This window comes from Oryctolagus cuniculus, chromosome 10 (assembly GCF_051225735.1).
Source record: "Oryctolagus cuniculus isolate XC-2025 breed Fujian yellow rabbit chromosome 10, ASM5122573v1, whole genome shotgun sequence".
NCBI classification, from domain to species: Eukaryota; Metazoa; Chordata; class Mammalia; order Lagomorpha; family Leporidae; genus Oryctolagus; species Oryctolagus cuniculus.
The window spans coordinates 119,253,924-119,267,434 of NC_142876.1; the positions used below are offsets into that span (position 1 = coordinate 119,253,924).

The 13,511-nt window shown below is 49.1% G+C and overlaps 1 protein-coding gene across 50 annotated transcripts in view; it reads right to left on the reverse strand.

The window, feature by feature from the left end:
* Nucleotides 1-4,213: 4,213 nt before the first annotated feature.
* SETD5 (SET domain containing 5) overlaps nucleotides 4,214-13,511 on the reverse strand; it is an 84,453-nt gene continuing 75,155 nt past the window's right edge. For all 50 annotated transcript variants that reach the window (XM_070051190.2, XM_008249960.5, XM_070051189.2 and 47 more), the window contains 5 exons: nucleotides 12,967-13,437; nucleotides 8,636-8,931; nucleotides 7,686-7,819; nucleotides 7,159-7,247; nucleotides 4,214-6,860 (listed from right to left, as the gene is read on the reverse strand). In XM_070051190.2, the coding sequence (XP_069907291.2) occupies nucleotides 6,252-6,860; nucleotides 7,159-7,247; nucleotides 7,686-7,819; nucleotides 8,636-8,931; nucleotides 12,967-13,437 (1,599 nt within the window). In that variant the 3' untranslated portion in view covers nucleotides 4,214-6,251. The remainder of the gene's footprint in view (nucleotides 6,861-7,158; nucleotides 7,248-7,685; nucleotides 7,820-8,635; nucleotides 8,932-12,966; nucleotides 13,438-13,511) is intronic.

The following is a 13,511-nucleotide window of genomic DNA, read 5'->3' on the forward strand; positions in this document are numbered from 1 at the left end:
AAATTTTTTAGTAAGATTCAATTTATTTAAAAGATACAGTTAGAGAGAGGTCTTCCATCCGCTGGTTCACTCCCCAAATGGCCACAATGGCTGGAGCTGAGCTGATCAGAAGCCTCGAGCCAGGAGATTTTTTTTTTTTACAGGCAGAGTTAGACAGTGAGAGAGACAGAGAGAAAGGTGTGCCTTCCGTTGGTTCACCCTCCAAATGGCTGCTACGGCCAGCGTGCTGTGCCAATCCGAAGCCAGGAGCCAGGTCTGCCTCCTTCTGGTCTCCCATGCAGGTGCAGGGCCCAAGGACCTAGGCCATCCTCCACTGCCTTCCTGGGCCACAGCAGAGAGCTGGACTGGAAGAGGAGCAACTGGGACTAGAACCTGGGGTGCCAGCGCCGCAGGCAGAGGATTAGCCTAGTGAGCTGCGGCGCTGGCCAGTATCTAGATTTTCTATTATCTTCTAGAAATTCCAAAGTATAACATCTGAGTCTACTTTGTTTTGATGACTGCATCTTCACAAAGAATGCTGAAGTCAGAAGTATGAAAATCAGCTTCAGGGGCTGGTGCTGTGGCACAGCGGGTTAAAACCCTGGCCTGCAGTACCAGAATCCTACATGGGTGCTGGTTCTAGTCCTGGCTGCTCCTCTTCTAATCCAGCTCTCTGTTATGGCCTGGGAAAGCAGCAGCAGATGGCCCAAGTGCTTGGGCCTCTGCATCCGTGTGGGAGATCTGGAAAAAGCTCCTGGCTCCTGATCAGATTAGCTGTGGTCATTTAGGGAGTGAACCAGTGGATGGAAGGCCTCTCTCTCTCTTTCTAGCTCTACCTGTCTCTAACTCTTTCAAATAAACCAATCTTTAAAATCAGTTTCACGTTCTGCTGCCAAGTTGTCGAAAGCTTCCGGTGTGACGTTGTGAGTGCTCTGGGCGCTTCTATGGGAATGTGTGAGAAACAGCCCAGACTCTGGTTTCAGAATCTTGCCAGGTAACTCTGAGTGGAGGAGCAGGTAGAAACAATGGCACATCATCCCCAAGCTTCTCTGCTTCCTTCCCCTTAAAAACCTCTGGCAAACCGTTCTCTCTGGTCCTCACAGGTTATGCAGGATGGTTTAAAAGCAGAGGGACTACAGCTGGCATGGTGGGGCTGTGGATAAAGATGCTGACATCCCAAATGGATGCTGGTTTGTGTCCTTGCTAATGCCCTGGGAAGAGCCATCGATGAAGCTCCTGGCTCCTCCCTTTGGCCTGGGCCAGCCCTGGGGAGTGAACCAGAACAGAAGACCTGTCTTTCCCTTTCTTTCAAATAAATGAACATATAAGCTTTTTAAAAATAAGAAAAGCAGATGGGCTACCCTATTTGGACAATCGTCCTTTTTTCCTTCAGGGCGACCCCTGCTGAACAGAGCCCTGCACTGTCCAACTGATGGCTTTTTTCAGTCTTAGTGGATCAGTTTCACATTACCTCCAGTGATTTGTATTTATTTCCTAGTTAAACTCAACATTTTCCAAACCATAGGTTTGGGTTGTCTGCCACTTAGAAACAGTGGGCAAATTTTATCTTCCAAACTTAAGTTTTAAAAAATTTAGAAATATCCCAGTAAGATAAGCAATGGTATAAATGGGAGAGCTCAAGAAACTGACATGAGTCATAAGGTGCCACCAACCATACCAACTGACTACCTGAACAGTATTCAATTCTTGTACTGACAGCCTATCAACAGTCCAGGACCTAGCAGCACAACAGGTATCTAAGTACAGCAGCAAGCAGACAGATTCCTAATAGCAGCTGTCTTTCATATTCCTAGTACCTCACTCGCAGATCAAACATACAGTACGTGATCAGGAAATAAACTATAAAGAGGCTGAGAGACATAGATAGGCAGATGGACTGATGGAGAGAGGGAGGGAGGGAGGAAGGGATGGAGAGAGAGAATATACCTTCATCTGGTGGCGTACTCCCCAAATAACCAAGATGGCCTGGACTTGGGTCAAGCCAAAGCCAGGAGCTGGGAACTCAACTGCACTCTGCCACACAAGAAGCAGGGAACCGATGAGAGTCATCACTGGTGACTCCCAGAGTTCGCATTAGCAAGGAGCTGGGTTCTACAAGGTGGGAAATGGGCAACTTAACTGGCATTTCAACTGCTGAATCCCCCACCCCAGCTCCCTCCTCTGCCCCAAACTGACTTTTCGAAGAGGATCTGCACACTGTTCTACTTCGAGCAGAATCAAGTTGTGGCCACCAGAGGTTACTTAGGTATTCCGGAGGGATCTTTCAATTACATAAGCATTTCTGTTTTGTATTCAAATGGTTATTTTCTAAGCTTCTTAAATATCACCTTAGTCATCTTAGATTCTATTATATGCTTAGTAGAATGCAGTTTATTACAAGAAGGCAGTATTTGTCAAAACACAACAGAGCAAAACTCTGCAATCCAATCCATCAGCAAGCCCTGCTCCCTACTGGTGCAGCAGCCTGATCCCACCTCCTTCCCCTTACAGCTCATCATGACCATTAATGGTGCTTACCTTCTCAACGGCCTTCCCAGCTTTCTGGTCCTCTCTTTCCCAACAGGATCCAAACACGAGTTATTAAAAAAAAGAATTATTTGAAATCCAAGAGTTACACAGAGAGAGGGAGATAGAGAGAAATCTCCCATCCCCTGGTTCATTTTCCAGGGGGTTGCAACAGCTGGGCAGCACCAGGCCAAAGCCAGAAACCAGGTGCTTCTTCCTGGTCCTCCATGTGGTGGTGGCAGGGGCCCAACCACTTGGGCCATTTTCTGTTGCCTTTCCCTAGGGCATCAGCAGGGAGTTGGACTGGAGATGGAGCAGCCCAAACATAAATTGGAACCCAAATGGGATGCCTGTTGCAGGCAGCAGCTTTACCTGCTATGGCACAGCGCCGACCACAAGAGTAATTTTTAAAAACTAACCAAAGACTGGAGCACTCATTTGCTTAAATGACTCCTGCCCCGTCCTCAGCACGCAGATTCTTAAACAGTCAAGACTCTGAAACAGGGACTAGCAAACTGTAGTTGATAGGCCAAATACAGGCTGTCATGTTTCTGCAAATATGGTTTGATGGGAACCCAAACACATGCTTTCTCTGGCTGCTTCTACTATGCAGTTAAGACAGAGAGATGGGCCGGCGCCGTGGCTCAATAGGCTAATCCTCCACCTTGCGGCGCCGGCACACCGGGTTCTAGTCCCGGTCAGGGCGCCGGATTCTGTCCCGGTTGCCCCTCTTCCAGGCCAGCTCTCTGCTATGGCCAGGGAGTGCAGTGGAGGATGGCCCAGGTGCTTGGGCCCTGCACCCCATGGGAGACCAGGAAAAGCACCTGGATCCTGGCTCCTGCCATCGGATCAGCGCGGTGCGCCGGCTGCAGCGGCGGCCATTGGAGGGTGAACCAACGGCAAAGGAAGACCTTTCTCTCTCTGTCTCTCTCACTGTCCACTCTGCCTGTCAAAAAAAAAAAAAAAAAAAAAAAAAAAAAAAAAAAAAAAAAAGACAGAGAGATGTATGGCCTAGCAAGCCTAAATATTTATAGTACAACCCTTTATACACAGTTTGCTATCTCCTGTTTCAATGGACCTTCTCCCCCATTTTCTGGCCTAATTCATGCATTCACTCCTGTCAACCAAGCTTTTTCTGCCAAGCATCTTTGTAATTCCTGATCTAACTGCCAGGAATCACTGTGCCACGACCAACTCCATGTCCCTGTGGCCCCAGCTTGTATCAGCTCCCCAGAGCCTGCACCTGACCAGTCCATCCAGGGCAGCTCCCTCAAGCTCTCTAGTCATGTGTCTGTTAGGAGACAGTTACGTGGTACGGCCACCTGAAATCTGCACTGGTTTAGTTCTCTCTCCAGAATGTAAAGGCCATGCCAGAACTTGCCCACTCCAACCACACCACTTTAATCCATGCAAATCCAGCACCAAAAACAAGGCCTGAGCGGTAAAGAAAAAGGCCAGTAAATAGTAGCTGAGTCATGAAGATTTTAAAGTCCAATTTCTTGGTTGCAGACTTCCTTTAACACTGGCTTGACCTCCATCCCAAGAGGCTGAATGAAGGTGGATCAGCATTCCTGCTCCCACAATGGCTGAGCAGGTCCCCAAGAGCATATTCTCTTGAATGTGGGTCCATCTTGCTCTCTTCAGATAGGGAGAACATCAGGCAACCAGGCAAGGGAAGTTCGTAGACGAGGACAAAGAAGTTCTCAACTTTATGATTATTATGGTTAAGAATTTTATTATCAAAATTATTACATCTCTTGTGAAAGTTCAAATGTTACAGCAAGGTGTAAACACTCCACTTGAGAAAGAAGTGATACTTCTTCCCTTCCAAGAGTTCCCCCCACCCCCCCCGCCCCCAACCCCCCCAGAGGTCTGGTCTTGACAGCACCCTGCCCACACAGAGTGGCTGGGGTCTCTGCACGTGCCAGGCAGGGTGAGGGCTGCCTGCCCGCTGGCCTCCCCCCTCCAGTCACAGCTGAGAGGAGAATGCAGACCCCAGCCCAGATGGAGAGACATTTACACACATTTTATATCATACAGGAGGGAACCGGCATCCCAGGCAACATGAGTTCCATTCCCAATGCTCTCCCAGACTGATGGGTTTGTGGGGGAAACAAAAAAAAGTACTCTGCTGAGGTCTCAGCATTAAGGAAAAAAGAAAAAAAAAAAAAAGAAAGAAAGAAAGAAAGAAGAAAAAAAACTCCCCTCATTTGAGCAAACACCTGATTTCAATTTTGAGAAGTGAAATTTTGTAACAGTCACACACAAAGAGAGAAGACTGTGCATATGATAGTTGTAGGACAGGATAGAAAAGAAGGGGATGCAAGAGGCTGGGGAAAAAAGAGAAGACAAATGAGGGGGAAGGTAGGGGGAGACTCACAGCATTATCTTGTCCGAAAGAAGAGAAGTAAGGTCCACGCAGCACCAGGGATTACACCTGTTGTATATGCACTACCCTACCATGGTTACAACTGAATACAAAATTAGATAAATAAAAACACGCCGGGTATTACAGTAAACAAGTGAAAGAAACAAGCTGGCAACCGTATGGAATTTAAAAAGATTGTGTACTCCACCTGGGCCGGCTCCAGGGCTCCTCCAGGGGTGTACAACAGGCACAATGCACTGATGGGGAGAAGCCAGTCTGCGCGCATCTCTCATCCACAACAGTGTCAGGGCTGTGGGTGGCTTGGTAACTCTCACCAGGCCCACAATCAGATAAGCATCCCCCCAGGAAACGTGGGGCAGGTCCACACACAATCACAGTCCTGCGGTGCCACGCCACAAACTATCTTCCCACTCTTACCCTGCAGTCACGAGTGCACGCTCCCCAGTCATGGAGGCGGTCCTGCTCAGGGGGCTGTCAACTCCTGATTAACTGGGAGTAGGAAAAATAACATTCAAACGATTTCCGGGCCCCTGGAGATCCTTTCTAACCTAGCTTACTGCCCAGAGCTCTTAAGTGCAATGCAGCAGGCCCCCACTGCCCAGCCCTCTACGTGCTGCATGTGTTACTGAGCTGTGAAGCTGCTTGTGGAAGGAAAGGACAACCGCTCAGTGTCTCCTCCCACAGAACCAAGCGCTGACTGGCAAGCTCGTCTTCAGAGAGCCAGGCGCCACCAACCCAGAGCTCCTGCAAAGCACTACTACCCCTGCCTACGTGTTGGTGGTTTCAAGACAAAAGTAGAAACAGTGTTCTTGGTGGACACACCTTAGCCAGGTACCTGTTTTTGGAATGGTTGTCACAGGGTGAACATTCACATACCTACCTTTTTTCTTAAGTGCATAAAACCCTAACACTACTCAGATGGCTTGGGGCTTTGAGATTGGCTCTTTTCACTTTTTTTTTTTCCTTTGAAAAGAAAATGTTTTCCTTTTATTTAAAAAGATATCCTCACTGCACAAGTGACTACAGGCTACAGGCAAGGATGGGAGACAGAGGCTCCAACACAACTCATTGCACTTAGAACCGTAACTAACCGAGACGCCATTTGCTTGTCAACAATGTACCCTCGACAGCAGGGAGAAACTTCTTTGTAGTCTCTGCTTCAGACAAGATTTCCATCTTTCTCCAAGGCCAGAGGCCAGCTGCAACCACAAGTCTTGTTTCTTGTTGACCAGACCCAATCCTCTGGCACTTTGTACCCCCTCCCTTCCCCAGCAATATGCTCGGCCTAGGTTCCAGAGGCAGCTGGAAGGAAGCAGCTATGGGCTCATTCAGTTCTGTTTGCCCAAATCCAGAAGCCCTAGGAAAGTCCTGTCTGAGTCTTGACTCCCGACCCTTGCAGTGGCTGGAGTCGGTACTGATGCACACCCCCACTCCCTCGGTGTGGGTAGTGCTGTGAATTGGAAACCGCAGATACCCTGGAGGCCTGGTAGGCAGCTGACTGCCCGGCACTGGGCAGACTGATAGTCCGCAAGTCTGACGGCAATGCTGACCTAGAGTTCTGAGGAAAGGAGGTGGAACTCAGAGTTCCTGTGCTGGACTGAGAGACAGAGTCTGAGGGTGGAGAGTCTGAGGGGCCCTGTGGGGCAGGGCTAGCAGCACTAGAAGGACAGCTCCTCCTCGGAAGACTGCTGCCAGTGCTGTTTCCAGAATGCTGCTGGCTGCTGTAACACCCTGGTGTCCCCGTAAATGGGGCCATTGAGTCTGTGGACACAGGGTGGGCGGGGCTGGAATAGGTCGTGGAAGAGAGGGAGGACTCTGAAGAGCTTTGCGAGGTGGGGTGTGCAGGTCTCAGTGCAGCAGTTCGGTAACTGTATCCTGGAGACTGGGTGGGGGGTCCTCTGAAGGGGGAGGAGCTGTGTTGAAGGAGGCTTTGGGACTCTGTCCGTGGACTGTCACACTGCAGGAGCTGCAGAGAGACGGAGAAGAGCAGTGAGGAGGGAAAGAAGCCCCTTCAAATGTCCACGCACATGTGCAGGACCCTGCTTCTTTCCCTTCACTTCTGAAATGATGTGTTCCCTCAGGACCCCACAGGATGTCTGTGGTCACCTCATTTATCTTCCTGGTGTGACTTAGTACCTGAGAATGGGCAGATGGGGACTGACTTCGAAGGCCGCTGACACAACACGGGAAGCCGGCGTGCCAGCTGCAAACACTGGATCCAGCAAACAAGCCCACTCCCAGGGACCAGCAGTTTCCCGTCGTACCTGGTAGCTGTATCTGGAAGGGCTGTAAACGGCTGCTCCTTTGGAGAGTGCTGAACTCAGTGTCTCTGGGCCTTCTCCATCGGCAGGGTCTGGAAATACAAAAACCAAGTTGGTTTCTGAGAGGAAGTGGAGGAAAGGAAAGCCAGTTTATTCAAGTCACCACACTGCTCTCTGAGACAGGCTGGGCAAAGGCAGCATGCCAGAAGGGCAAGAGGACTGCTTCATTATCTTAGTTATGTGCTACGTTTTAGATGCCTGATCTGATTCCAGTCTCCTTCTTTCTCTTCATCCTTCATCTGGGTGGATTTTCAGGACTTTGGAGAGCTCAGAGTTACAGAAAGGCATCCCTTGGGAAAAAAGAGCAGACAGAGAGCAAGCAATGCTAGATCTTACAAATGCTGTGGCCCAGGAGTAAGCCCAAGCTGGAACCTAAGAGGAGCCCCGATGCGTCAGAAACAGACTCACTGCTTCCTAGTGTGTGGTGGGAACTGCGGAGAACCTGCGGGCAGCGGCAGTCACGGGCTCACCTGACTCTTTCTCTGCACTGCTACTCTCCCACGTAGGAGAGGGCTCTCCCTTTTGGGCCACCCTCACACTGCTTCGGAGGACTTTGGGGATGCTCCCTCCTTCTCGAAGTCGTTCTACTGACGTGGGGACCATCCTGTAAAGGCAACAGGGTACGTGATTAAACTATAGGACTCCTGTCTGAAACAAACCAAGATTTTCTCTGAAAACATCCTCTTAAACCTTATTTTCTTCAGGATCTCTGTAAAACAAGGTATTTCCTCTGCCTCAAACTGTCAGGCACAGAAGAAAAAAATACTCCAAACAAACAAAACCTCAAGGAAGTGGACCAGAGATGATGTCAACTTCTTTGAAGTCCCATTTCAAAATGCTCAATGTTCTCCTCTGTGATACCATGCGTCTGACACAGAACAAACAGTAAAGGTTTCCAACTATAGAACACAATCATTAGAGCCACATCTTGTTTCTCCTAGACTCACTCCTTCAGGTCAAGATCCCTGAGGCTCCCTTGTTTCTTTCGATATTTCTTTTGACACGAGCACCTGCCAGCAGTATTTACTGAGTCCCGTCAGAACGCCTGAGTATTCTGCACATGCTAGGTGGTGCAACAGAAACACCGGCTGTTAATTCAAGTGGGGCTGGCTGGATCCTGACTCCCTTTCACACGGACTGAGAACACAGAAGCAGAAGTGTTAGTGCCCAACACAGCAATAGCTCACCAGCAGCTGTAATTCTATGCCGGCCAAACTGCTGCTCGACAGACCTGCTGGTAATTCCTTGCTTCTCCAAAGTGCAGGGGTTGTGGCTGACACAATTAAATAAGCTGAACAGGACAGATCGCACTGTCGGCTGGTCTCTCAGTGTTCCCACATATTTTAGATAAAACTCGGAATGATCCCAGTCGTGTCCCTCCCTCCTGAATTCAATTAGAAAGCACTGAACATGAACTTGCCATCTACTGCTGATATTCTCTTGAGGTCTGCAGTGAGATGATGAAGCGCCTCTGGAATCAGATGGGCTGACGGCCTCCAAATGGGACATAGAGGAATGAGATGGGGAGAATTTTCTGTGAGGGGAAGATGGGGTTCGGGCTGAGGATCCCTGCACACCATGGGTACCAGTGTCAGACACAGAGCTGCTGCTGCCTGGCCCAGCTCCTGCAGACTTGCTCTTGCTCTGTGCAGAGTCACCTCCCCCAGAATTCTCCTTGGCTTCTTGTTTCCGTTTGCGGTACTCCAGCAGGGACACCTGGAGAGAGAAAGACAGAGAGTCAGAGAGAGAGAAAAAGAGGAAGAGGGAGACATGCAAACACGCTGAGTTGTCAGTGAACCACTAGCAATGTGGAAAGGGAAGATGGTACCCTGTGAGCAATTAGACAAACCAAGAAGAGAAAGCAGGCACCACCTGTGGCCATTTTTCTCAGGTGTGACAGAGATCACAGCAAAGCTACACGTTTTGAGCAGGTCAGACACTGATATGGGGAAGAGAGTAAACTAGGAGAGGCGGCATTTGGCACAGCACTTGGACATCTGCAGCCTGTATCAGTGGGAATAGGCCTGAGCTCTGGTTGTGCTTCTGAGCCTAGGTTCCTGCTGGCATATACCCGGAGAGGCTGCAGGTGATGGCTTGAGCATATGGATCCCCAAAGCCCATGTGGGAGATCCTGGAGTTCTTGGCTTTGGCTTGGCCTAGCCAAGTCTGTTGTAGGCATTTGGGGAGTTAACCAGCAGAGAAAGATCAATCTCTCTTTTTTAAAAGATTTATTCATTTATTTTTTTATTTGAAAGAGTTAGAGAGAGAAGTACAGAGACAAAGGTCTTCTCTCTGCTGGATCACTCCACAAATGGCAGCAGTGGCCGGAGCTGGGCTGATCCCAAGCCAAGAGCTCGGAGTTTCTTCCAGGTCTCCAGTAGGTGCAGGGGTCCAAGCACTTGAGCTGTGCCCCACTGCTTGCATCAGCAGGGATCCTGACTGGCAGCGGAGAAGCCAGGACTTGAACTGGCGTCCATATGGGAAGCCAGAGCTGCAGGGTAGGGCTTTAATCCACTGAGCCACAGTGCCAGCCCCCTCTCTGCCTTAAAACAGGAGCTGGCAATGTGGTGTAGTGGATCCAGTTGCTGCCTCCAATGCCATTCAAGTTTCTGCCATTCCACTTCAATCCAGCTTGTCAATGTGTGTGGGAAAGCAGTAGAAGATGGTTCCAGTCCTTGGGCTCATACATGCATGTAGTAGACCTGGAAGAAGCTCCCGGCCTTGGGCTGGCCCAGCCATGGTCATTGTGGCCATTTGGTGGGTGAACCAGCAGATGGTAGATCTGTCTCTTGTCTCTCTGTAAATGTGCCTTTCAAATAAATGAAACAGATTCAAAACAAACAAACAAAAAACCAAAAAACCTCACAAAAGTTTCCTAGGTGATTCGGATGAGTCTCCCTAAGAATCCCTGGAATTAAGTTTTTTAAAGCAAAAAGGAGAGAGAAGAAAAAAATTCAAAAAACAAAAACATAGGAGAAAAAGGCAATGCCCCAAGGCTCTTAAATACGCTCCGTTTTTCTATGCTATAAATAGGAAATCATTACTATTTCTGTCTTACACACAGGGAAACAGTAGAAAAGGAGAAGTCATTTCCAGTTTGTATTTTAGCAAGCTAGCTGCAGAAAGCCTACACATACTTGGATGCTTCTGCCATCATTCCCTTCTGACTGCTACCGACCTCTCCCCTCCCCGTCGCCCAGCACATCCAGTCTGTGCTCACAGTAGCTTTGGAACCTATCAGTGTCTTGCCTGTTCCCCAACTAAGGTGCAGGCTCCAGTGGGCTAAATAACAAGTCTTTCTGCCTTTTTTTTTTTTTTTTTAAAGATTTATTTATTTATTTGAAAGTAAGAGTTACACAGAGAGAGAGATGTCTTCCCTCCGATGGTTCGCTCCCCAATTGGCTCAACGGCTGGAGCTGTGCTGATCTGAAGCCAGGAGCCAGGAGCTAGGAGCATCTTCTGGGTCTCCCAAGTGGGTGCAGGGGCCCAAGGACTTGGGCCATCTTCTACTGCTTTCCCAGGCCATAGCAGAGAGCTGGATTGGAAGTGGAGCAGCCAGGACTTGAACCAGCGCCCATATGGGATGCCGGCACTGCAGACTGCAGCTTTACCCGCTACGCCACAGTGCCGGCCCCTTAAAATGTGTTCTAGAGGTGCTTCTGGCTGTGGTGTGTGATGCAGACTCAGGACGTGATGTAAGTTTTTCTTTTTTTTCTTTTTTTTTTTTTTTTCTTTTTGACAGGCAGAGTGGACAGTGAGAGAGAGAGACAGAGAGAAAGGTCTTCCTTTGCCGTTCGTTCACCCTCCAATGGCCGCCGCGGTAGGTGCGCTGCGGCCGGCGCACCGCGCTGATCCGATGGCAGGAGCCAGGAGCCAGGTGCTTTTCCTGGTCTCCCATGGGGTGCAGGGCCCAAGCACCTGGGCCATCCTCCACTGCACTCCCTGGCCACAGCAGAGGGCTGGCCTGGAAGAGGGGCAACCGGGACAGAATCCGGCGCCCCGACCGGGACTAGAACCCGGTGTGCCGGCGCCGCTAGGCGGAGGATTAGCCTAGTGAGCCGCGGCGCCGGCCATGATGTAAGTTTTTCTTTCTTGGGCTGGGACTTGGAATGTGATCCTGAACTGGATTTAGATCTTGAAAAAGATCAGTTTTGGTAACACCCACATTTTTAATTGTCGTTTTGGCTGGCATCTTGACATTTCTGCTTTTTAACTTTTTGTATATAATACATAAATGGCACCAGAAACCTAAAGACTGCCTGTATTTTAGATTCTGACAGCCAATGATTCTCATGCTAGTCGTAGACACCATTATTATCTCACTCTAAATCAGCTGCTAGTGTTTCTGCTTCCTTCTATCCCCTTGGGGGTTGCGGTGGAGGCTTCATTTTTTATTTTTGTCTGCATGTAACATAGAAGAAAAATATTTAAAGTAAAGCTAAACTTTGTCAGAGGCTGGCCCTGTGGGTAAAGCTGCCACCTACAATACTGGCACCCCATTCAAGTGCCAGTTCGAGTTCCGGCTCTTCCACTTCTGGTCCAGCTCCCTGCTAATGGCCTGGGAAAAAGCAGAAGATGGTCCAGGTGCTTGGGCCCCGGCCACCCATGTGGGAAACCTGAAGGAAGCTCCTGGCTCCTGGTTTCAGCCTGGCCCAGCCATGGTCATTTCCGCCATCTGGGGAGTGAACCAGCAGCAGATGAAATCTCTCCCTCCCTCTTTATCTGTAACTCTGCTTCTCAAATAAATTAATAAATGTTAAAAAAAAAAAAGATAAACTTTGTCTCTGCCTTTTCAATGCATAACTCTGGAATTAAGAAAATAAATAATTCTGGGTAATGTAGTTCATTGAAATGAAAATGTAAAAAGCCACAGGATACATTTTAATGAAGACGATTTTGCCACTCTGTGAGACTGCTCCACACAGGGCACTCAGTATCTCCAGCCTTCCTTAATAAATGCCAGCCACTGAAACAGCCAATGTCCCTCGCTGAGAATCACTGATTTTTTAAGCGCGTTTTGGGCTCTAAAGTACAACTCAACAGCGAGCTCTCTCCGGCCTGGCCCATACTTTCCCCTCGTCCCACACCACACTGATATCCTCCTGTGTGCACCATCTGCACGCCTGCTGCCTGCCCAGCCCGACACCCGCCTCTGCTCTAACGTCATCCCTCTCACTTGTTGGCTGGCAGATGGGATTCATACTTGCTGTTTGAGATTCAGCTAAACAAATAACCTGCTACCTCTTATTCCGCCTCCCTACTAAAGGCCTTGCTTGTTCTTCAAGCTCCCCCTGCACAACTGACCAGGTAAAAGCTCACCGCTGCTTGCTGCAGGCTCCAGAGGCAGATTTGAGGAAATACAGCACACGATCTGGAGTCAGAGAGGACTGAGCAGTGTCCTGGCTCAAGCATTTATTAGCTGTGTGACAATGGGCAAGTTACTCAACTTGCCTTGGTTCTGCCACTGGCAAAATAGGAAATTACTCATGTTATTGAACACACTGTGCCTATAAATGGGGATAAGCTAAGTAATGATTATTTTCTCCTGCTCTCAAGTTTTAATTAAATGTGACAAATATACACAAGACGAAGCAAACTGTATGAAACAGTCTGACTTTAACTGGACACGGCAAAGGCTATGTCTCACGTATTTGTGGAAAATGCTGAGCACAGAAGACAAACTGCAAGGTATCTACTAAATCAACTGCTAGCACTCTTCAAAAGAAAGCCTGTGTAACACGGGACACTTACCTTCTTCCTCTGTGGTGGGTTCTGGGGGGTAGAGGGGACTCCTTCACAGGCCCTTTCGACACCAGGAGACATGGATCCACGAGAGAGGTCTTTCATAAAGCCATGTTCATATCTGCTGGGAAACCCTTCTGCAGGGGAACAATATCCCCCATCCAAATGTAAAGGCTTCCTGTCTCCCACAAGGGGAGAACCTCGATACAATCCATCTGCTCGCGGCATAGCGTTCAAAGGGGAGTAGGCATACATCAAGTTGAACTCTGTCCGAAACCCCTGGTCTGAGTTTCTCCCAAGTGTCTGGTGTCCATCCGCACTCCTGCTTGGGAAGCCAGTTTCAGAAGCGGGTCCAACGGCAGGATGAGGAGCCAGGTCAGGATGACCGGAGTTGAGCAGGGAAGGTCTGTCAGCACAGCTGTTAGTGTTGGAGTCAAGGTATCCTACTTTTGTCAACTCCAGGTCTTTTCGGTGACAAAGCTGAAAGAATAAACATCAGCGGAGACATGGGGTAGGGGAGAAAGGAAAAAGTCAAAGGGCAGAAAGGAAGGGAG